Source organism: Falco rusticolus, chromosome 3, assembly GCF_015220075.1.
Source record: "Falco rusticolus isolate bFalRus1 chromosome 3, bFalRus1.pri, whole genome shotgun sequence".
Lineage (NCBI taxonomy): Eukaryota > Metazoa > Chordata > Aves > Falconiformes > Falconidae > Falco > Falco rusticolus.
Window position 1 is genome coordinate 106414182 of NC_051189.1, and position 24796 is coordinate 106438977.

Consider the following 24796-nt stretch of genomic DNA (forward strand, 5'->3'; position numbering starts at 1 on the left):
TAGTTTTCATAGCTGATTTCCCTGCGGTCCCTGGGGTTAAGGGGCATGAGAGAAAGATTTGAGTAAAAGCAAAGATATTCAGAATTGGCATTTAATTGCCTCACCAGCTTTGTGTCCGCTGGGAACCCCTGCAATGCTGTTTTGCACAGCAAAGAACAAAGCTCCAAAATAGCAAACCCTACCGTTCTCAGCATGAGACAAAAATAGAGGCATGCCTAACCAACAAATTCTTGGGGAATTTAGAGCCGAGAGACTTGTCAAGAAAGGTCACGGCAAGGGTGAGCTCAGGAAAATTTATGCCAGACTCCCAAAGGTAGAAAGTACTTTCAATTAATAGATAGTTTGACAAGGCGCTTCGTGTCCTTGTGGCATGTGGCCAAAGCAGCCTGAAATGTAGGGAATTAAAACCTACTTTTGTTTGTCTGCTTGTTTGAAGGGGAGACATGTACAGCTGCGCAGTGTATGTGTGTGCATGTATGTATGTATGTGGGAGGGGCGGGTCTACACGGCTGATGTCAAAGGCAGCGGCGCCCTTACCAGTTGCACGGGTGAGAGAAAGGGGATCTGCCAGGGGATCTGCCAGAGGATCTGGGACCTTGAACTCTCTGGTGGGCCGCGACGGGCTGACCGAGCACCAAAGCACCGAGCTGGGCCGCGGCTCTCGGCTGGCTCCACGAGCTCCCGCGTACCTCCGCGATGCCCTCACCCCGCGACCCGCCGGAGCTGCCCCGCTGACGCGCGCCGCCCGGGGCCACGGGGCCCGCCCCTCCCGCGCTTTCCGGCCCGCCCCCGGCCGCGCTTTGCGGCCCGCCCCCGGCCGCGCTTTGCGGCGCGCTCTGACACGCGCCCGCGCGTGCGAGCGGGAGGGGCGGTGGCTTTGTGCGCGCGCCAGCGCCTGCCTCATTCGCATAATCTATGCGCCGACCTCGTTAGCATGTAGATGTATGCGCATACATTTGCATACCGATGAGGCCAGGCGAGGAGTGGGTCGCGTTCAAAATGGCGGAGCGGGGCGGGCGAGGGAGCGGCGGTCACGGCAGTTTGGACAAGAGCATCACCCTCCCGCCCGATGAGATCTTCCGCAACCTGGAGAACGCCAAGCGCTTCGCAATAGACATCGGTAACCGGGCGGGCGCGGCGGGGGGCGGCGGGGAGGGGGCGCCGGGCCAGGACCGGGCGGCGGCTCCGGCCCGCTGAGGGGAGGCGCGGGGCCGGGCCGCCGGCGCGGGGCATGCCGGGAAGCGCAGTCCTGCGGGGCGGCCGGGCCGCCTTGGGGCGCGCGGGGCGCACTGCAGCTCCCGGCAGGCAGCGCGGCGGCGGGAGTGGCGCGGGGCACGCCGGGAGCGCGAGTCCCGGTCCGCGGCCCGGGCGAGGCGGCGGCGGCGGGCGGCACTACAAGCCCCGGCATGCCGGGCGCGGGGGAGCGCCGGCGGAACGGCCCGGGCCGCCCTTGGCTCTGGGCGGCAGCCCCGGCCTGTCCTTCTCCAAGGGGAGCGCGGCCCGCGACCCCGGGCGAGAAGACGGTGGCCCGGGACCGGCCGCCCTGGGCCCGGCTGCTCTCGGCCCGGCTGGGGATCCCCCCCGCGACCGCCCCTCCGTGCCTCTGCAGCGGGCCTTGGAGGAGAAGGCGCGGCGGAAAGCTGCTGCTCCGCCCGCCCTGGCACAGCGGGTGGCTGCGGAGCTGAGGGGGCTCTTGGCAGGGTCTGGGGGCCTGCAGCAGCGGCTGGCCACGCTGGCTTCCACAGTCACCCAGAAACACCCCCGGCCCGCGCACAAGCCTGAGAACGTGACATTGCTGGGTGTTACACAAGGGCCGGACAGAGCAATGCACATCGAAGTGACACCGGAGCAGCCCGGCAGGGAGCTGTGCTGGCGTGGGCGGCTGTGCTGGGACACGGCACAGCTAGCCTGGGAGCAGTGGTTTCACCTGTACAGGTGTTCGCTGCTGTTCTGTGGAGATCTGCAAAGCCAAAAATGCTAGTTCACGCGTTTTGCTTCCGTTTTGCAGTTACTAGCTCAGCAGAACTATTTAGTAGGAAAGCCAGAAGAGTGTTCTTCAGCCACAGTACTGTGCAGTACTGCTGTGAGCCTCCATTAGTCCTCTGGTTAACCCTACTCTGGGTGGCATAGACTTCCTGTAGTGGGAAGAATATATGCACCATATTACACAATCTTGTCATATCACAAGTCTGCTTCACTCCTCCAGAAGCTACTTGTTTCATGCATGTTAAAATAACAGCTGGAATTGGTCCTTTCTGTGGGTCAGAGTGGAATTAGAGTTGTGGGATTAGTTATAAAGCCTAGTTACATGGCTCAGCTGGTGTTCTGAATGGATTTAAGCCTTTAAAAACGGGGAGAGGAAGGGGAGAATGTATAAAGCATAACGTTGCATACCATTTATCTGGTGATAAATTATTTGATGAAGCACCTATGTCATTATCAGTGTTGAACACACAGTATGATATTCCACCACAAGCTTCGTGATTCCTCTACTTAGAGATTTGAAAGGAAGCTTTTCCTCATAGCACAGAGCTACTGAGCTGTTTACAAAAAAAAAAAAAAAAGAGCTAAGAAAACCTCACCTTTAAGGAACGAACTAGCAGAACATTGTTTGGATTTTGTTTACCAGAAATGTTAAAGCATTGGCTGGTACACTGAAGATCTGAGGTCAGGAAAGCTTTGTTGCTTTTGTTGCTCTAAGTGTCTGTCAGTGATCACTAAGTTAAACTCACTTATGTTTTGCTGCAGAAAGCTGTCTTTCTCCTATAGCTTGCAAAAAATTTCCCTGCTTATTTGAGCACTATGGAGGACATAGAGTACTGTTATGAAGGCAAAGCTATAAGCACTCGCTGATTCTTTTTCACTTGCCCATGCTGCGTTTCTTGATTACACTTGTTTATAAGTTATTAGGGTATGGGGCCACTGAATTTAGCCATTATGTTATGATCTAACACTGCCAGGTTTTTATTTGCTGTTGAGACTAATTTTAACCCAGTAGTAAGTCTAATTCCTGTCTCATATCATATGCAGTATGTTATAAGAGATGAATGGTAAACTTGCTGAAAGGGGGAACACACCAAACCTTCGGCAAGAGGCGAGTAGTGCATGCAGATTAACATCAGCTAAACATTAGGCCTGTAGCACTGATGTGAACCTGTGCCCCGCGTTCCTGATCCGAGGGCATGGATGCAAAGTTAGAACTGACTTTCTGTACAAATGAGGGTGGTTATGGTCTGCAGTCCAGGGTACTTTTTATGCTGAGTTAAAATTAAGGGGTTTTCTCCAACAGCCAAAGCAGCTTAGAGGTTTATGAAGCAAACTGATACCTTAATCAGATCCTGATACTCGGGACTGGTTGAAGAGGCATTTCTCTTTTTGAAGGGGAAAAAAATTAAAGCTTCTTTTAACAAAAATAAACAGGCTTTGACAGCCTCCTACTTACAGGCTCAAATACCTTCTCGATTAAGATACCAGAGGTATCAGAAGCACCAGCAGGTACTGTTTTGTCCTAAGGAAAAATAGTTAGTGAAGTTATTCAGTCTAACTTCATAAATTCACTTTTGCAGGTCAGATGCAAAGACAGCACAGATAGGGCAAGTGATTAAGCTCTGTTTCAAGACGGGAGTTGGAAGTTTTATTGTCTTGATGTAAGCAGACTCAAGGCCTGAAGAGAAGAGGGTGGTCTGCTCAGGCTTGCATGTTGGTAGTATCACTAACTGGTATGCTTGAGGAACATCATTCTCAGTGTTCTTTACCCCAAAGCCAAGAATAATCTTGCAGAATCATTTATTGAGTAATCTTCTAACCAGCTATGAATTTGAAGCTTGCCCTTGGAAGCAGGTTAAGAATATTTACTGAAGTGTTCCTGATAAAACACTTTTTGATTGTGCATATGGCATGCATTGCTGAACTGTGACAAACCTGCTTACAAAAATAGTGTTTTAAGCAGCAGATCTGGGGGTTTCTGTAAAGTTTCCAAACAAGATAAACGATACATGTGCTAGCCCAGTGAATTAAGGACTTCCACTTATTTTTGCTCATGTTCAATCATTCCCACATCAGCTGGGTATAAGTTCAACTTGTGGAGCTCCCTCGCCCCACCCCATAAGTAGTTCATTTGGAGTTAACCATGCCAAATCAGTTTCTAGACAAGGGTTCTTTGGCATGCTGCATTATGCACTTAGCTTAACTATATCTGGTTTTAGCCAAGGAAGTCTTAAAACCCAAGAACTCAAAGGTACAGCATACATAAACATAAGTTAACATTGTTTGCTCTAAGGTGAGGCATTAATCATAACTTGCCATCTTTTTATTAACAGGTGGTTCATTAACCAAGTTGGCTTACTACTCAACCGTGCAGCATAAAGTGGCAAGAGTGAGATCCTTTGATCATTCTGGAAAGGTAAGACTTGTATCATTGATCAGTTGCATGCAGTTGACTCAGCGAAGCACTGGGCTGGCTTCTCATAGTAGAATAGAGATTTCATCTGAAAGCCATCTAGTAACTTGCTCTATAGAAACTATAGGAAAGTTCTAAATAAAGTTTTAAGTATGACCTTCTGTCATGTCTGTCTCTCTGAAGTAAGTAGTCACAACTTAAATTTTTTTTAACACACATTCTAGTGTGTGCTGACACTTAGAGCCATCCCTAAGTGTGTGTACTGCAGCTCAGATGAGTGTGTGGCTTCTGTTAATAACCCTTCACTATATTCCAGGGGAAGTTAGACATTAGCATGGGTCTGGCAATTATTTTTGCTTTACAAGCTTAATATAGCTCTAGATCTAAATTCATGTGATGATACATCATACTTGTTCTCTTTACTGAAAGACTGATTGCAGGGCTTCAGAGTTGTGCAGCCCATGCACTGACAAATTCAGTTAGATCCCTTGCCTTCTTGACAGCACTTGTATTGCCAGCTGGCGTTCAAAATAGTTATTTTCTAGACAGGTAAATGTGGTACTTCTGTAAAAAGCCCAGGCTCCCATATAAACATAACTTTTATCATACAGAGGTATTTCATGCATGTCTAACACATGGGAGAATTGACAATGTTCCCAGTTTAAGGAGAAATCAGATCTGTTGAAACTATATTCTTCTTTTAAAGTAGCTTGGGGCGTTATGTTTAGTAGCATTAACAGTTTCAAGGCAAAGGAAGCACAGGTATTGGTGTTCAATGGTTTAGCATATAACCTTGTTTCTCGAGGAAGGATTTTGAATGATCTGTAAGAAATTCTTTTCTCTTTTAAAGGACATAGAAAATGAACCTTTGTATGAAATATCAGTTCAGGAGGAGATTACAGCTCGACTTCACTTCATTAAATTTGAGAACACTTATATTGAAACCTGCCTAGATTTCATCAAAGACCATCTTGTCAATACAGAGACAAAAGTCATCAAAGCTACAGGTGGTGGTGCCTATAAATTCAAAGATCTTATTGAGAAGAAATTGGGGTTGAAGTAAGTGGAACTGTTTAAATTCAACTATAGGAGTGAACTTCTTTGATGAGATTTTTAATAGGCTAACTTTCCACTTTGCCCATCTGCCCTCAAAAGCCACCCATGCCACAAGAGTGAAGCAGTATAACATGTGTGTGCATCTTGATCAGACCAGGCTGAATTGACTCATTAGTCAACACAAGCTGCAAAAAGATAACTGTATCACTAATTGGCACAGTGGAGGTGCAGCAATCGAGCACAGGGCTCAGGAATAAGAGTAAAAAGAAGAAAGCAAGGCATGATCGCAGCTTTTTTTATATATATATATAAAGGATCTCATTTGCACCTACTCCACTTTTAAGTTAAACTAGTCTCATGATTATAAGAATGGTTTTTGCTTTTGACCCCTCAGCTAGCAGGATTTCAGTGATGGTATCCTAGCTATCAGTAGTATGCTTTGGACATACCATTGAACTCTACTGGAGTAGAGATCTGAATACACAAAACCCACAGTGATACATAATATGAAGTAATATTTGAAATAGAGTAGTTAGTACATTTATTAGTAACAGGAATTTTAATTAGGAACATTTGATGAGGTACTGTGATGAGGTGTGTTTAAGTGTCAGTCTTTCTATTTAAGGATGAAATCCACAAGGCAACTTTATTATTACAAGCCCAAATATTGCTGCCAAACACTTTTTTTCTTGGATGTACCTAATCTCTGTAGTTGCTTAGGCACTCAAGTTAGAGTTCCAAAAGCTTCTAAAACTTTTCTGAGCATGCTTAGAAATTAATAATTAATATAATGTACTAACTTACTGTATAGCTCCTACCTAACACACATAGGCCTGCAGGAGACTAAAGGGCAGTTTCATGAGTTTACAGCCTCCTAAGTTTCAAACAACCTTATCAAACACTGTACAGTAAAATGCTTCCGTAAGTAGAGATAAAAATACCATTAATTTACACCAATATAAAACATTACCTGATGTTACTGGGGAGACCCTCAGGGCACCTCTCCCACTGCAGTTCTACACAATAAATTCTTCCCTTTCTGAGGGACTGTGTTCATCTCCTTTTATACTGCTTTTTCAGATTACTTTCTTCTTCTGATAGGTAGGATGCTGTTAACCTTTTTTTCAAACCAGCCTGCATCAGTACCTTATTGGCTGTAACCAGGCATCAATTAATCAAGACAAGGAGGCGGTTCCCCCCACTTTTCTCATGTGGTGCACCTGGATTTTGTTTCTTTGGTCATGACATACTTAATTGGTCAACAGGCTCAAAAAGCAGCACCTTCTCCATCCTGACAAACAGAAAGCATAACTGAGATGTGTATTTGTGCATGTGTTTCAACAAGGCTTATGATATTTCATCTAAGAAATTCAGTGTATTCCATCTAAGACATCTACCGTAAATCAGTAACAATACAAAAGATACAGAAGTTTGCAAAAGTCAGTAAGTGTTAGCTGACTTACAGAATTTAGATAAGATGACTGATGTAATTATCGTGTTCCCAGACTCCGTACTCAGGATACGTACTGTTTTGAATCCAATGTTCTCATGAGAAGCCTTTTTGTCCTGTCTTCAGTAATCCCGGTGGTAGGCTCCTCGCTGCCACTTTCATCTGTCACAAACAAGTGTTGAAATGTTCAGGGGGACCTTTTCCTTTATTGAGAAGGAAGGAGAAAATTACTCTGTGTTAGGAAATTGTTTTGTTAGGTTAATTTCCTGTTAAGTTTCCTGACCTACTTTATTGCATGGGTGCACATATGCTTGCGTTAGCCCCAGGGTGCTAAAGAGGCAGTGTAAACAGGCAAATAGGGGAGCAGGATTATTTGTAATGACAGCATGGTTAATATAAGATTAAAGTTACTGTAACTACAGCCTAACTTCAGATTGTGTGTTCTGGCATGGCAGATGAACATCAGAATGTACGCAGATGTAGGTCTCATAAGATGTCTGGACTTTTGCCATGTGGTGTGGGTTACTATCTCCTGTTTGTAAAGTCTTAAAAACAACTGTTCTAAAAGCGTACTTGCTTATCTGTGACATTTATGTAAGGATGTTTTTTTCTCCCCTTTCCCCTCAGAGTAGATAAAGAAGATGTAATGACCTGTCTAATTAAAGGATGCAACTTTGTGCTAAGGAACATACCCCATGAAGTGTTTGCATACCAGAAAGATTCAGATACAGAATTCCGATTTCAGATGAACCACCCAAATATTTTCCCTTATTTACTGGTGAATATTGGCTCTGGGGTTTCTATAGTGAAGGTGAGTAAAATGTGTTATTGTAGGATTTGATAAAGGTGATCTGGTTTAGACTTGTAGTTGTTTCTTCTTGGGTAATACAAAGTTTAGAAAGAAAATAAGGACTTTTTTTTATTTATTTCCATTTCTTACAGAGTTATGAATGCTTTTCCATTCACTAGCATAGTTTCTTTTTAATGACATTTGGTGTTTAGAGAAGTTGTTACATTAACTGATGAGGACAAAGACTGTCAGATCAAAGTGAATTTTAATATTTGTTGTTTGTTTTGGTGTGCTGTTGAGGGGACCAAATTTTATGTCTGTATTTAGGATTATTGGCCAAGAATTAAGTACAAACATTCCACAAACTGCTTGTGGTATAAGCCTGTGGAACATGCACTTCTCACCTGCTATGTAGACAGTTAAATAGTTCTGCCTACACTAATTCCACTGTTCAGAAAACCCCCACATGCTCTCATATCTGAGTCTTTATAGTTATAATAGGACTTTCTAGACAAATCTGCTGTGTTTTATTGACAGGTAGAAACAGAAGACAAATTTGAATGGATTGGAGGGAGCTCAATTGGAGGTGGAACCTTCTGGGGTCTTGGAGCACTGCTCACAAAAACAAAGGTATTGACGTGTCCTTTAATTCCGTTACACATTACGGTTTCAGGGGTTCCTCACTTAAATGTCAAGTTGGCCATCTGCCAGAATAAGGCTGGATTTAGTTCTGCTCTGCCTAACGCAGCTCTTAAATCGTGCTGGTTTTTGCTGTCTTGAAGATCCATGTGACATAAATAGGTGTCCCTAAATGTCAGCGGTGTAGAAAAAGCTAGAGTTACATATGCACCAAGTAAGAAAATGTCAAAGGGAAGACCCATACTGGCAATGTTTGTTTGATGCTTTAAAAAGAGAAATCTTAGAACATGAAAATGTCTGCTCTTAATTGTCTCTGATTTTGTAGAAGAAGTAGTCAGGGAAGAAATTAGGGTTAACAGACAAAATTGTATTGGGGTAATGCAGATTGCACACAAGTTTCATTTCAGGAACAGTAATGCATTTCTGCAACAGTAAAGGCAGTTTTTGGGGTTTTAAACATCTTTTTCTTACGCTTCAAGAAGGTCTAAGGGTGTTTGCTCTTAGTTACTGTGTTTCTGACTTTCCCAAGATAAGAGATGCATGAGGCTTCTGTTTTATATGTGCTGATCCATCTCTAGCTTTCAGGGGAAATTGAACAAATTATTTGCAGATAACTGAAGAGGATGGCTGTGCTTTTCATCATTAAAGGAGCTCCACTTAAGATCAGTCTGTTGGATGAGATACAGACTCTGGATAAGTCCTTGTAATTAGGAATAGTGTAGTTTTTGCTGGCAGGGTGGATTCGTAAGACAAGCCACCCCACCCTGTTTTGATTAGTAAAGCTGCTGCAGAGCTCCGGGTTTATGGGGAAGGTTCTCTGGCTGTCCAGGAAAGCTAAAGTAACTCTGCTTCTCATCCTCAGAAATTTGATGAATTGCTTCAACTTGCTTCAAAGGGCCAGCACACAAATGTAGACATGCTGGTGAAAGATGTGTATGGAGGCGCCTACCAGACCCTGGGGCTAAGTGGAAATCTGATAGCTAGCAGCTTCGGGAAATCTACTACCGCAGACAAAGGTATTGGTATATAAAAGATCTACCCAAGATTTGCTTTACCCAAGATAAGCTTTACCAAGTTAATGCTTTACATTGCCTGTCAGCGTGATTGGCTGCTTGTGCAGCTTCCTGTGAACACTTCAAGGGATGGAAAAATAGTTGCCAGCTTCATCAGCATAAACATATCTTGCCTTAGCCATTTCCCTGTGTCATGGGGGAGGGGGGACTTGGAGCACTGCTTGAGTTGCTCCAGTTATTTGGAGTTGTTGGCTGCATTTCTTCTCCTCATTCGTTTCAAACCTCTCTTCTGGCCCTTGGGAATCTAAGGTCTATAATGATCTTACAAGTAGAGCTGGAAAATAACCATCAGTTCTTTTCATGATCTTGCCTACATGTGTTTTGCCTGCATAATATTTTATTGATTAAAAATGTGACATAGTACTGCCTTACAAGCAGACATTCAGATTTTCAGTTTGGGATTGCAGAAGTCTAGGCAAACGACAAAAATAGCTGTCCAGGTAGTTAATATATTCCTGTGGGAAGTGTATGTGGCTTTCGTGGTCCAGAAAAGAACCTATGGCAGTGATTTACTGTAATTTGCAATTTGATTTGCAGTATTATAATAAAATGCTTGCAGTGCCTCTCGGGTCAAGATGGACAGATGAACCATCATCCGTGTTTCCTAGAGAGAAGAAATTGAGTTCTTGCCATTTGCTGTTGACCTTTCAAGCAGGTTTCTTTCAAGCAGTATTTCAGAGGCTTAGTGTGTTTTTCGTATCTTTAGTCAAATACACACTCCTTGCTATTTGAAGGACTTTCTTTATAAGAGATTTTTGGCGAAGGGGGGTGGAACACCTTTCTTCTACACACATAAAGAAACTGGTCAAACTCCGTAATTATTTCCCTCCAGCTGTAAGCTATCTGTTAGAAGAGTACAGTCCATTTGAGTATTCTTCAGCTGTGTTTAATTTTGTTTACTGTTTCTTTCCTTTAAGAATTTTCCAAAGAAGATATGGCAAAAAGTTTACTACATATGATCAGCAATGACATTGGTCAACTCGCCTGCCTCTATGCCAAACTCCATAACTTAGATAAAATATATTTTGGAGGATTCTTTATTCGGGGTCACCCTGTTACCATGCGCACAATAACCTACAGTATCAACTTCTTCTCCAAGGTAATGAAAACAGAAATTTTCCTAATAGCAAAGTCACGTGTTTAGTTAACTTTCTAGGTTGTTGGGAGATTTTAATAAATGAATTTGCCCATGAAATAAGCTCAGAGGGCGGCTGTTTAGGTAGGTAAGGCAGGGCTATAAAGATCTGTTGTGGGAGGGGTAAAATCACTGTGAAATGCCTGGGAGTCCTGCCTGGCCTCCCTTTCTCTCCCTCTCTCTCTCTTTATTATTATTTTTTGGTTGACAGTCTGTCTTGTAGCTGCCAAGTTATGAGTTTTCACTGTTTTCTTAGATAGCTTAGATATTGTTATTCAATTCCTCTTGCTGATTTGCGTCTATTTCTTTTCACATCCTAGGCTGTGCAAGGCGGGATTGTTCTGCCAAGATAGTTAGCAGTTAGTATCAGTGGGGGTTTTTTTGGGTTTTATATGTTGTTCAAAAAAAACAAACCAAAAAACCCACCCAAAAAACAACCAAGCTGTAGTTCTTTGCAGGTTTTGAGGCTGTGGAAAATAGTGAAGATTTCTCACTAGGAAACCAAAAGTCAAATCCAAAAGCTCACTTAATGGTTGTCACAGGTATATCAGTTCCTGCATTTTTGCAATTTTATAGAATAGGTGACACAAATATTTTTCTCATTTTGGTGCTTCAAGCAAGGGGCTCCCGTGTGCTGCTGTTTCCCCCCCTTTTATTTCACCGTTGCATTCCCTTTCTGTAAAACTTTGTTTGGTTTCAAGAAAACTATTGCAAAACTGCAGCTTTAGGTTCATGTAAGAATAGCTTTATCAGTGATTCAAATCCAAATTCGCTGTGAATTGCAGCTCATCTTTTACTGTAGCTTGTCAGTGTGAACTGTTCTTACAGTCGCGGCTGCAGACGTAGCTGATTTGCCTTTAGAGAAGGCAGCGTCTCACTGGGATGGAGGGTGTCCTTACCCTCTCTAGCATTCGTCTACTGCACTGACAAACTAATTTGATGGCGGAAATGCTTGCCTATGGATAGTATACAGTGTCTGTATGCTGTTGAGTGTTGAATAGCAGTGTAATGAAATAAAGATAATGAGCAATGTCTGGAATGTGTTGGATGCAGTGGCAAACACTTACGTTAGTGACCTAGAAATCAGATGACCTTACATTTCCAGCCCGTTCAAGCAAGAGGAGTTGAATATTCATGGAGTGATGCAATTGTCTTTTCTAGTGAAGGCACTGGCTTCCCTCTGCTTCTGTGGTTGTGCAGGCTTAGAATACACACCACTGTGCATGCCTTTCCCCCCCTCCCCCCCCAGCTGTTTAATAATTGTGGAATGATGTATGTAAGCAGTTCCTCCTGAAGCTGTGTTTCAGAAGCAGGATGAAAGTTACTGAATGTGTTAGAAAGTAGCACAAATGAATATTACCATCTTCTAGTTGTTTCTATTAAATATAAGTGTAAAACTAGTGACAAAGAAGTACATGTTAGCCATCAGGGACCATCCAATTGCAATGTTTCATATTGTGGCAGGGAGAGGTTCAGGCATTGTTCCTGAGACATGAAGGCTACCTGGGAGCCATTGGGGCATTTTTAAAAGGAGCTGAACAAGACAGTAAGTACAGCACTGCTATGTTCTGTATATGCTGTGTTCTGAAATGTCAGTGTAATGTCCAAGTGTCTCTTAAGAGGCTGCATGTAAAGCTGTTGCCTAAATAAATACATTTGGCACTAATAAACACAGATGCTGGGCTTTGGTTTTATATATTCTGGCAAGGACATCTTGATTTCTCATGGTTTTCCTGCTCACCTTTGAGAAGCCGGCAGGATTTGGCTCTTCTCTGCGTTTCTGCAAAGAGCAGTCGTAACTCTAAATCAAATTGGGGAAGTGTGGTCTCTGAGAGCTTTCCCCTTCTTTAAGAGGCCAGCTTTTGAATTCAGTTAATGTACTGAAGAAGACCAGCATCTCAGAAATGTGCTCATTTGAGAGTGAAAAGCCTCACAGACATATAAGAAGGATGAGACACTTCCGTCCAGCATTCTTTGGGTACAGGGTGCTTTGGTTGAATTCTGCCACTTTTCTTTCTTGTTGATGTGCTGGTAAGCTAGTCAGTATATTAGTTACAGTGGAGCAGATAGCGAGGTTGTTAACAGTACTTAAAAAATATTAAATGTACCGCAGAATAATGGATGTGGGATTCTTTTCATACCCGTTTTATAGATATGGCCAAGGAACCAGCTACTGAGGAATTAAAAGATGTTGCTTCTGCAGCATGTACTCTACATCTGAACTTGATTAAACTTTTCCTCAAAAACAAAAAGAAATTGAGAAGTAACTTTAGTGTTTATATGAAACTTACATTACACTTTGAAAATTTTGTAATTAGATTTTGTTAATAATGGATCTAGTTTAGAAATAAGTTATCTCTGTGTTCTATGATAGTGCTTTGAAGGCATGCTGGTTACAGCCCCTGATGACGAGGAAAGGGGATTAAAAAAAAAGGAATGATTTTAGAACTTTAATTCTTATGTCTCATTCAGGTTGAAGCTCTTTAGAGCGAGGTAATTCACTGAGTGGTTGAAACATTTCTTTTAGGGGTTAGAGGGAAAAATTGTGTTTACTGATAAAAACAAGGGAAGATGGCTTTTGTAGGGAAGCAGCTTCTCTGAGGGGGTGCTACTCTAGGCTCACTCACGGGAGTATTTTCAGTTTTATTTTCAGATTATGTGTGTCTCTGTCTTTCTCTTTTCTAGATCCAAATCAGTATAGCTGGGGAGAAAATTATGCTGGGAGTTCTGGTCTTATGAGCACATCACCTGATGTTTACCCCATGCAGAGAACAAGGAGTGGTACAGTATGTGGTTGTCTTTTCTAGAACTAAGTGCCTTCTCATAGTAATGGTGATTTGAAAATAGACGGTTATTCTGAAGCCCCTGGGACTCCCGCTTACCAAAAGAAGTGACTAATATGGTGTCTTGTCTGACGGTTTGATGTGATGTCTCCTAAAATCAGATTGCGGCTGCTACTTTGTCTTGTTCTCCTTCACCAAAGCAGGGGAGGGGAGCATTCATCTTTTACCCTTTCTCTGAAGTAGCTGGATTTTGCTACAGCTGAAATACTGTGCTTCAGAATGTTGAATCTGAAGTTCCACTGTCTTTAAGCAGCATTTACTTACTTCCTATGAGCAGAGAAATGTATAATTGGACAGAAGAGCATGAGCCCAGTCATCTCTTAAATACCCTGACAATACAGTAATTCCGATTTCACAGTGAAACTGGCATACAGTAAGCAATCAGGAAATACATTCAGGTTTTTAAAGTATCTAATGCTGCATCTACTGAAATGCTTTTGAAAAGAAGCTAGAATAGTGGAGCTCGTTGTGTTTTGCTGTCTCTTACCAGTCTGCAGGTCAGGGTTTTTTCATGTCAGGTTTTTTAAAATTTCTTCCATCGTTGATTTATCTCCTCCTGGTTTTCAGGACTTAGCTCCCGGTACTTGCTGTAGGGGCAGGGAGCAGAGGAGCTGGCTTTGGTTAGTGGCTTGGTCTTTTTAGGCCTGAAGATGAGGGGGAGAACTTTTACTGAATAGTAAGACCTTAATAGAAGTCCACTTTGATGGATTTTGTGGCTTGTGCCTAGATGTAAAAAATATATCTAATTTTAAGCCCTGCCATAACTGAATTTATTCTAGTGAAATTGTGGATTACAAGTATGACCAAAAAAAATAACATCGTGATTCTTCTTAATCATAAAATACATGACAGAATATTTAAAAGTATTTATGCAGATATAAATATCTCCTCTTTTTTTTCAACCCTTTAATCTGTGAAAAAATCTTTTTTTCTTTGTTTGTTTTGTTTTTTCATGCTGGCAGTGGTACAGGAGGGTCAAACCAGCTGTAATGCACTGTCCACAGCTGCTCCATTTTGAATTGTTCTATTGCTTGGCACTCACTTTGTTCACGTAAACTGAAATCTCTTTGCAACAATCACAGCTCAGAAATGTCCACTTCTCAGCAGTGAAATGAAAAGACAATTGTTCTATAGCAACCACTCCAGTTTACATACACAAAGTCTTACTACATTGTGGGCTTTAATCTTTACGTATCCTGAACATTTCTAGCCCATGCAGCGTTTGCATATGCAATGCTGTTTTGATAGTTGTATAAAATAAATGTGCACAGTTTTTTTTAGATGCAAGAAGCGAGGCACACTTTTTGTACAAAGCTGTGTAACTTTTTGGTTTGTATTTCGAAACTTCTGTAACATAAATACAACTTTGTGTGACATATTTCACATGAATTTAATCTCTATCCTTAGAAATTTGATCCCAAGCATTGTTTTCACAAGGCATAAGGAAAAGATTTGGAGATTTGATCAGAATTGTAAAATGAAGTTGTGACACAGCATAGCAGCATTCCTTTGCAAATAAGCCTACGCTGAGCTCTCTGTGCTTCTGTCTTTGGGCCTGATAACCCCACAGATTTGACAGTACTGGGGAGTAAGGGAAGGAGAATAAAATAGAGGGCCTATAGTAAGTTTTCAACATGAAACTTGATGATCTCTATCGATAGGGTGGGCATGGATAAATAGTTCATGCAGCGAAGTGGATCATTTATGATGATGTATGCTCTAATGTGGTTGTAAAGCTGTCGGTCTTAACCGTGGATGGACTTCTTTAGCCCTTGTGCTAGTTTAATTTGTAATGAATACATTTCTGGGTAAATCCTAATAAATTTTTCGTTTTTCACCTAGTTTGACATGCTTGAAATGGATAGGTTGGAGAGACCGCTTGTTAACCTACCACTGCTGAAAGACCCATCAACGTATATTCCAGACACCGTTGACCTCACAGACGATGCCATGGCCAGAAAATACTGGCTCACCTGCTTTGAGGAGGCACTGGATGGGGTAAATGTCACAAACAGTCATGTCTATGAATGACACAAATATTTAGCAAATAAATCTGTGGACCAACACATTTACCCTGCAAAATATACCTGCTGTGTGTAAGTACAGTTCCTCTTTCCCCTGATAACAGAGGCTCCTGACTTTGTCCCAGTCTCCTAAAGGAAGTGCTTGGTACCTTCACGGGCAGAAATATTGTTCTTCTGTGGTGCTTTTTCTTTTATTTTTTTAAGGCGTTTTCTTCCTTTAAAAGGCACCACCTCTTTATACAGAGCTGGCAAGCAGGATGGTTATACAGTCAAAGGTCAAAAAGGCAAAGGCTAAAGATAATTACTCGCATTGTGATTACTCATGGGAGCAGCCCTGCTGACTTACCGCCACTTCTGCATTCAAGGGCATGATTTAATCAAACAGGAGTTAATTTTTCTGCACTGCGAAACTGATTCAGTTAGTGCATGCTAGTACTTAAGAGCTATGTATACTTAGTAAGTAAATCCAAATCCAAGACTTCACGAGTGTGTGTCAGGAGGGAAAGGGCTGGGAAGAGCACAGGGGTAACACATTGACTTGACCTTACTGCAGTAAAGAAAAAAAGAACACAAGGGGTTGATGTGAACTGTTAAATTTCTGCCTGTTTCTCCTGTTGTGTGTGCACTTTTTTTATCTTTTTTCCCCTCCTGTAAGAAGTTAGAACTTGGGTTTCATTTCTGAAGGTACAGTCTTGGAAACAAACTTTACCTCCTTTCTTCTGCAAAGATTTATTTAAAATAATTCTTCAGTGGTTGGAGTAAGAGAAAGCTGGGAAGTGCTGTGTGGGAGGGACTGGATAGTACACAGGCAGTGAACCGTGTAGCAGGTGGAGGGGTTATTTTTCAGACTGAACTTCAGATCAGTTACATGGAGGAAGAGCTCATTTGGGAACTTCAGTCTTGCCTCATTCCTCTACCAGGTGGCAAAGCGTGCTGCAGCCAGCCAACCGGACTCTATTGATGCACTGGAGAGAGCTGAAAAGTTCCGACAGAAATACTGGAATAAGCTCCAGACACTCAGGCAGCAGCCTTTGTAAGTGTTTTTATCTTCCCTTTTCCGTCACGTGTTAGTTCTGTTGAGCAGAGCAAATTAAAAGCTAACTAAAAGCTAATTAGGTTATGAAGCAGGGCAAACTGAAAGCTAAGTAGGCTGAAGGCTATAGCAAGTTGATGTGCCAGATGTCAGGTCCTCTCACAGAACATTTGGCTCTCATGTATTGGAATTTAATGGGAAAATGATACATAGGCAGAATTTTTTTTTTATAAAAAAATGTTACATGATTATTAAAAATGACAGCATGTTAATTCAAGTATCTGGCTTTGCTCTGAACATTTTCCCTCTCCGTATTTAAATAAACCTTGTAGTAATTTAACCATTGAAAGACAGTGTTTAGCACATGTAGCATGTAAAGACAAGTGCTTGTGTGATGTGCTGTGACTTATGGGGGAAACAGAGGAGGAGAATGACTTTTTTCTGCTTGAAGTAGTTGATCTCTTTTCCCCCTCCCCGCCTCTTTTCCCTTTTTAAAGTGCATATGGTACCTTAACAGTTAGAAGTCTTTTGGATACAAGGGAACACTGTTTAAACGAGTTCAATTTTCCGGATCCCTATTCAAAGGTAAGTCGTTCTTGCTTTACAGGGTGGACAACATGTAAGTTCAAGACGCTTTTTCTATACTCTGAAACTTCATATAAGTAATGACTTACAGGGGAGCGATTAGTAACTGGCTGCCTTGCGGCAGTTTTAAGCAGGTGGTGGTTGTCACTGGGGAGAAACGCAGTGGGGCGTGGGGTATAAAGCCTTGGACCTCCGGCGTGCTCACGATGAGGCCACTGCTAACCAAAAATATGACCAGCTTCAGTTGTCTGATACTTCTGAGAACCAAACTGGTGGTGTCAGTCCTGTTCCTGATGAGCGCCTGGTGTCTGTCATCAGACGCTACGGTAACGTCCTACTTCCACGGGGAGGTGTCTCCCTCTGTTTGGAGCCGAGGAAGCTGCATGGAGAAGCCTGCACTTCTGATGGTGGAGTACCTCACGAGTCACCTGAGAATTTCAATTTTGAGGATAGTCAGTTTATTTGCCTTTATACTGAGGCTACTCCTGCAGTCTGGCAGGCTTCAGGGACTTTTCTATTTTTTCTCCTTATTCTCATAATTCTCTTCATGGTGTGGAAACCATTTTCAAAATTTAAGCTATCTGTAGCCGTATAAGGACTTTCCAATAAATGTGTAAATTGCCAAGTGGTAAAAGACACTTGACATCGTTGTGGTTTAGAGCAGTTAACGATCTCAGCAGCTCCATGCAAATGTCCCCTGTGCTACGAACTCACTGTGTTCCTTTCGCTGCCTTCAAATGCTCTTGCTTGTCTTTCCTCCCTCCACCACCTCCAAGGAAAGGAAAGGAAGGGGGGTGTTCATGAACCGATAGCCACCCTCCCCCACTGCCTCAGGGCCAAGAAAGGCCCAAGAACCCCCAGCTTCACACATTTCCTTACTTGCTGAGGCAACCTGCCCTTAACCACTGTGCTGCTTCCCCACATACTGCTGTACAAGGGTTCTGGATCACTCTTGTCATTTTTGAGATACTCAGTAGAGCTGGGCTGGAGGGTGGCCGAAGGCATAACCTCGAGCTCTTGCAAATCTTCGTTGCCATTGTGCAGCTGTTTACCCTTTGTATTTTACTCTGCAACATAATGTGGTTGGGGAGAGGACGTGAAGTCAGTATTTCTCAAAAGTCACTTTCTGTAGCTCTGATCCTCACCGCTTGTCTGTGCGGACGTAGAAATGACACAGTGCCAGTGTCTGGTTAGAGAGTTTTTTCTGACTATTGATGTATTTCTACAAAATACATAGAAGGTCCTCCCTGGCTGTATTGTCAGGTGTTAACTTCCACTCTAAGAAGGAAGTAAAAAAAAGTGAGGCGGCTTTTACTTATGTTTGATTTTTGGTAATTCAGACAAGATATTGCCAAGAAAAGATCTCGATGTGAGGATGGCACCCAGTATCACTTTCAAGTTTTTTAAGGTGACAGGCTATGTAACACTGATCTCACTGGAGACAGAAGCAGAGAAAAAAATTCAAGAGCTTCTAAGCATCTGGGATGATGAAACTCCTGATGCAAAACTAAAAAGTTTTTGTAAAACTGCTAGTGGTAACCCTTCTCATGGTAGTTACCTGGGTTTGACGGATCATGTTACTACTGAAAGGTTTTTTGGTGTGTCCGCTCTCTGTCCCTCCACCTGCTCAAGATCTATTGCACCTCTAACTTAGAAAAGTAATTCTGGGGCTACAGATCGTATCCTACACTAATGAAGCTTTTCTTAGAATCCCAGGAAACTTTTTTCTTGTTGATACTAAGCATGCCGATAACAGTAACTTGTCGGTCCATTAGAGGCCATGAACGTAGAGGAGAATGCTTGAACGTGGTCTTGGGACCGAGACAACCAATGATGGGTAAGAAATTTTTGTCTATAAATCCAATGTTTCATGTCTTTCTTACAGGTAAAGCAGAAAGAAAATGGCATAGCCTTAAAATGTTTTCAAAGCGTAATCGAATCTTTGGATTCATTAGGCTGGGAGGAGAGGCAGTTTGCTCTGGTGAAAGGACTTCTTGCGGGGAATGTCTTTGACTGGGGAGCAAAAGCAGTCTCAGAGTAGGTGTTAAATATTTTAAAAGCACCCTTTTAAGATACAGAATATCCAATTGTTCTTTTTTTTTAAAAAAAAAAAAGTGCAGCAATCTAACTTTAATTGCAGTTTGTATTTCACCTTAAGCAAATGTTCGTTGTTTATTACATTGCCAGGCTTTAAATCTGGCAGACGTGTCACTGTGAGTGCTTGTGTTTGAATTAAGTGATAAAGCGTTTAATGTTCCAGTCTGGCTGCTTTGCTTGTAGCACTGTTATTAGCACTGCTTTTGGATATGTGTTGTACTACATCCCTAGCACAGAAAATACACTATTTTTCTCCAACTTCCAGTTGTCCCGACAGCACAGTATATATTCAGCAGGCTGCAAGTTTAGGTTGGGTAGTCTCTTTTGACAGCCAAATACTAATTATTTTTGACCAACATGCGCTTCTGTTACCATTTGGAGAGCTTTTTTCCTTCTATCATGTCAGCAGCCATCAATTCATTTGAGGCTATTAATGCCAACAGTCTTGAAATATTTTTGATTTTTCCAATTCTAGAACTTTTTGTGGGGCTGATAATACAGATCTGAGAGCGTGGGAGGGGGATACTCTTTTACAGCTGACATTCAGCACTTCCTTCCCCTTCCTGCATCTTTGAGGAGTTCTCCCTCTGATTAAATCAAGTCCATTAAAAACAAGGTGATTCAAGGCTACGTGGGCATTCCTAGTCTTCTGGTACTTCTGGTGTTTCCCACAACCAGAAACTTGAGCTGACAGCAGTCAGAGCAGTTGGGCTACTTGCCACTCGTGTTAGCGTAGCTCTCATTCCCTTTAAGGAAGGAACTAAAATGTACAGACTGAGTTAAATATCACCTCGTACTAGATTCAAGGAACTCAGGAGACTGGACTGGCAAGCACTGCCCACATGGTGTCATATTTTAACTGACAGCTTAGAGTCTAGCCATCTCATTACATAAATCCTCACACGTACATGTTTGGGGCTACTTCACCATACATATAGCCAATAGCAGTAGCTTTTAAAACTTGTATCTGGTTATTTTAATTCCCTCTTTTCCCATGCAGGTACAATTTTAAAAAACTTTTGTAGACCAGTCTTCAAATTAGACTTTGTAAAGCACCGTTTTACCATGCAGATATTTTAAATCATGACTACATTTTGTGGTAGCCTACAAACTAAAAGATATCTTTTTTTTTTTTGCCTGTAGTCTAGTGCCTGCAAGCATTTGTATATTGCTGAAGCTTTTTTCTTTGAGCATAAGAACTCTTAACATACATCTGAACCTTTTGCTCTTAACATAAGCACAAAGTATCTGTTTCTCGATCATTGGACCTATCCACCCTGCCCACTACAACCCGTGCAGTAAAATTGCTGACCACCTGCTAAAGAAATGCTTGAATTGCATTTATGTGAGGTGAAGTTGCTTAACTGTACTCTTTATTTCTCTTCTGATACAGTGTTCTGGAATCTGAGCCACAATTTGGATTTGAAGAAGCCAAGTCAAAACTACAAGGTATAGGGAGCTCGGTGGTGGTGGTTGGAACTGGATATTGTGTTAATACGAGAGCAGAGGAGAGTGTGAACGTGTTTATGGTGGCCGTTCTGCTGCCCAGATGACAAGAAATCATAAGCGCTTGCTAGGGTTATCTGAAATCCAGGCTACAGAGTTTCGGTGGAATGTTCCTGTTTGTGTTCCAAGGAACTGAAATCTGAAAGCCTCTCTCCTTGAACAGAAGTCTCAGCTGCACAGATATTCAGAATGTCTTGCCCATGCTATTTTTTGTAACTGTTCAACCCTGTCAAGGAGACACATAGTGTCCTGGGAGGCACTACACCATCCCTGCTTGGATGGGTCCTTACGATAGCTGACTTGCATGACTTCATTGCTCTATTATGAAAATTCCATTTCAAAACTGCTGTAATTGAGCTGTTCCCATCATTAAGAGCTTAGGAGCTCTTTGAATCTATACATTTAACATTCAGAGCCTGAGCTCAAATGCTTTACTGCTTCAGCATCTGTAAAGGGACACCTCCTGCTTTTCATAGCATACAGAATTACCATTTGCCAAAAAGAAATGCTAACGTGATTTTGTCTGTGACACAGAGCGTCCCTGGTTAGAAGATTCCTACAGTCAGTGGCTAGAGCGACTGAAGGTATGACTGTGATTGTTACTAACCATTGAGTAATCAAATGTGTTAATCATAAACCCCCTTATTAATCTTGGGTTTTAAACAGATTTAGTGGAACTCTGTACAAACAACTCAAATTTGGTAACACAGTGCCAGTAATTCAGCAGCCTTACTGTAAAGGAAGGAATAGAAGGAATTAGCCAGACACGTCATTACTCACCAAGCTTCTTAGCTGAATTCCTTTGGAAGCCGCAGCGTTTGGCACCCGGCTGCTTTCAGAGCTGCCCCAGTAGCCATATCGTGTCCCTGCTTTCTAAGGGCACTTACTTCTATATAACCAGACCCATAATTTTGAAAACATGGGTCCAAATGTAACGTTTGGGTTGTTCCTCCATCTGAGTAGCCGACCTAAACATTACATTCATTCAGGAGCTTGCTGAAAGTAAGCAAGCTGAAAGTGATTAACTTATCAGCAAAGCTTTCTTTGCCCTGTGTGATCTCTATTACTGTTTAATTAAGGTTAATTGAAAAAGTTTTGGTTGTTGCTTTGTGTAAATCTCTATGTGGGAAATGAGAGCCAAAAGGTTTGATACGACTACTGCAAATCATTACTTACTACAACTTAAACCAAAAGTAACAGCTAGTCTCGTGTAACAGTGATAACTGAGGAACTTCAAGCAGTGTCCTGACAACATAGTTATTAGGAATTAAGCATTGTTCACTGTCAGAAGTCTTCTGCTGGTATGAACTGGAGTGAACCAAGTTTCATAACGTCAGATTTAGAAGAAATTAAAAGGTTAATGGAGAATAGGAAATATCTTTTCCTTTTAGGATGTCACTGCCCCCAGCAGTCCATCCTGCCCTTTCCTGGCAGAAGGGAATCCTGTTCACCCTACACCATGCTAGCTTAAAACAGCCACCAAGGTAGGTTTACCCTGATAACCAACGCGTTCAGTAGGCAGCTGCTCCTGGTATTCTCCAGCCGCATGGCACGAGGCGCCGCTGGCCATGGCCCAGCCTCAGCAGCAGGGTTTCAGGCCCGGCTGCCCGCTGTCTGGAAGGCTCTGAAGCACGTTCCTGCGCAGAGCTGTGGCAGTCCGGCGTGCCTCTCGCTGGCAGAGGGTAGGTCTTACTGGTGCAGTTTGAAAGACCTCTCTCAAAGAAAGCAAAGTAACTAAAGGCTGTTTCAAATAACCGTGCCAAGACAACATGAGGGAAACCGATTTCTCCTAAGACCAAGGGTAGGTGTTGGTCTGATGAGTTATGCTGCTACTAGATAACCAAAATTGCCAGTCATTTAAAGGTATAAAATGTGGGCTCTTAAAGCGAGTAGTTGTAAAGAACACAAACTCTTCACTGAAATGAACTGTGAACTCAACCCTGAATACACCGGTTTTCTCTTACAGGAGGGTCCCCCTCATAAATGTGCCTTAATTTTCGCAGATAACAGTGGAATAGACATAATTTTAGGAGTCTTTCCTTTTGTCAGAGAGCTCCTGTCTAGAGGGACAGAGGTAAGTGGTTGTCGTGAATTCACTGTGTAACGGAGCTTTGGTAACTGGGGAGAGGTTTGTCACCCACCTGCCAGCAGTATGCATTACCAGGCTGGCTCCTAACATCTACAGTGGGAATAACCCAAATCCCTGGAACTCCAGCGTCCAACTTGGTAGGCTGTGGAAGGTCGCAAAGCAAAGCGAGCCTCTGTCCGAGCTAAGTCCGCTGAACAAGGGTCTGTAACGTCAAAAGACCTGAAATAATGTCTAATTAACCGAGGGAAAATGAGGACTGGGCCTCCAGCCTTTCTCTTCGCATTCCCTCTTTTGTAAAATAGGTCAGGCAAGGGTGATCTTAAACAAACGAGCAGCTCTGATGCCGTACGTGGACTGCATTAATCAGTGAACTCTTCTGCCACCCTTACCGCAGGTTATATTGGCTTGTAACTCTGGCCCTGCCCTGAATGATGTTACCTACAGCGAGTCCCTGATCGTCACTGAGCGGATAGCGGCGATGGATCCAGTTATTCAGTAAGCATCTAACCGGTCTGCGCTACGTGCTGTACAGTACAGAGGAGGAAAAAGCAGGTTCCTTGTTACATACTTAGTTCATATTTATTTGTGTTTATTAGTGTCTGAAATCTGCAACCTGGAAGTAAGCTAAGGCAGATCATTTTCTTTCATTAAGGTGAAAAACTGAGAAATCAGATCTTTCTTGAACATCTATAATTATATTTCTCGTCTGTGTCTTCCCTGATAAGCACTCAAGCTACTAAACCCATCTTTTTCCTACATTAAAATGAATAGAGGAAAAACAGGTGTTCCACATACGGAGCATCCCTGGTAGAGGATACGTGGCTGAAAATAATCCTTTTGCTCAAGGAAACATTATGTTTCTTGGTAAAATCCTGGCACGAGAAGAAGCCTTTGCACAGCAGACTTAAGATACTCATTGTCTGGCAGTTAGTGGATTCGCATGGCCCTGCTGAGGTAGCTGTTTAATGGTTTTGTCTTTTTTTTTTTTTTTTTTTTGATAAAGATCTGCACTGAGGGAAGAGAAGCTGCTGTTGGTTCAGACAGGCTCGAGCTCGCCGTGTCTAGATCTCAGGTATATTGGCGAAGTCCCGGTTTGTTACTTGTCTCCATCAGCCACCGGCTGTTCAGAGGCTGCGCTCTGGAGACCTCAGCCACCTTCCCGACAGGAATCCCCTTCGCACGGCCTGTAATTGTTGCATAGTTTGGCTTCACAGACTCATACTCCTACTGCTGATCGAGCCTTACTGTAAGTTGTTGGACACCTTAGTGACTGGGTTTGCGTTCAGCAGTGACACGTGGCCAGTGTCACGAGCAGCTCTGTTACGGAGGATGTAAAATCCTGCCCGTGACCAAGAAATCCGCTTGACTGCAAGAAGCGTTTCAAGTTGTTAACCTGTTTACTTTTAATGAGTTTCTCTATTGGAGACAGAACTTAGCTGTGTCTTCTGGGAAACCCCAATTCTGCATGCAGTTAATGAAGCTTTCAAAACTCGGTTTTAATCTCATTTCCTTTGATTTAAAGTGCTCCTGTTTATGGACATCAGTAATTCCATCCAAAACGTTACATAAATGATAAAGCCCTTAGAATAGCCTGTCTCGTTTGTAGCACGTGTAAGGGCGACTGTTTCTAAACCAGACCTCTCGTTTCAGCCGTCTGGATAAAGGTTTGGCTGTGCTGGTCCGAGAGCGGAAGACAGACTTGGTTATCATTGAAGGCATGGGTCGTGCCATCCACACAAATTACTACGCGGCTTTGAAGTGCGAGAGCCTCAAGCTTGCCGTTATCAAAAACTCCTGGCTCGCTGATCGTCTCGGAGGGAAAATTTTCAGTGTCATTTTTAAGTATGAAGTGCCATGTAAATGATACGGCTCTGGTCAGCTGGGTGAACAGGAGCAGCGGAATGGACTTGCACTAGTTTTACTTTAACTGTAAAGAATGTATTTTTATTACAACAGGGAAAAGAGGTCACAGGAAATTCCGTATTTATATTGTGCTTTTGTGACTTAAAAAGCAACAATATGATTCACTCTATAGTATGCACACTCAAATATATATATGTATATCACTCATTGTTTA

The 24796-nt window shown here is 42.6% G+C and overlaps 1 protein-coding gene across 4 annotated transcripts; it reads left to right on the top strand.

Annotated features, from left to right (window-relative positions):
• Positions 1 to 829: 829 nt before the first annotated feature.
• PANK4 (pantothenate kinase 4 (inactive)) lies at positions 830 to 24796 on the top strand. 4 transcript variants are annotated; one of them, XM_037381450.1, is made up of 19 exons: positions 832 to 1120; positions 4320 to 4402; positions 5250 to 5458; positions 7533 to 7716; positions 8233 to 8325; positions 9197 to 9350; positions 10325 to 10506; positions 12007 to 12088; positions 13228 to 13328; positions 15228 to 15383; positions 16330 to 16442; positions 16940 to 17027; positions 18913 to 19064; positions 20518 to 20573; positions 21165 to 21214; positions 22597 to 22704; positions 23114 to 23214; positions 23723 to 23791; positions 24370 to 24796. In XM_037381450.1, the coding sequence occupies exons 1-19, from the start codon at positions 967 to 969 to the stop codon at positions 24581 to 24583; spliced, it is 2349 nt and encodes a 782-aa protein (XP_037237347.1). In that variant the 5' UTR covers positions 832 to 966; the 3' UTR covers positions 24584 to 24796. The 4 variants fall into 4 exon arrangements, with proteins under 4 accessions (XP_037237349.1, XP_037237348.1, XP_037237347.1 ...); XM_037381452.1 differs by lacking the exons at positions 23114 to 23214; positions 23723 to 23791; positions 24370 to 24796 and adding an exon at positions 22022 to 22114 and having other exon boundaries at positions 830 to 1120; positions 22597 to 22681; XM_037381453.1 differs by lacking the exons at positions 832 to 1120; positions 5250 to 5458.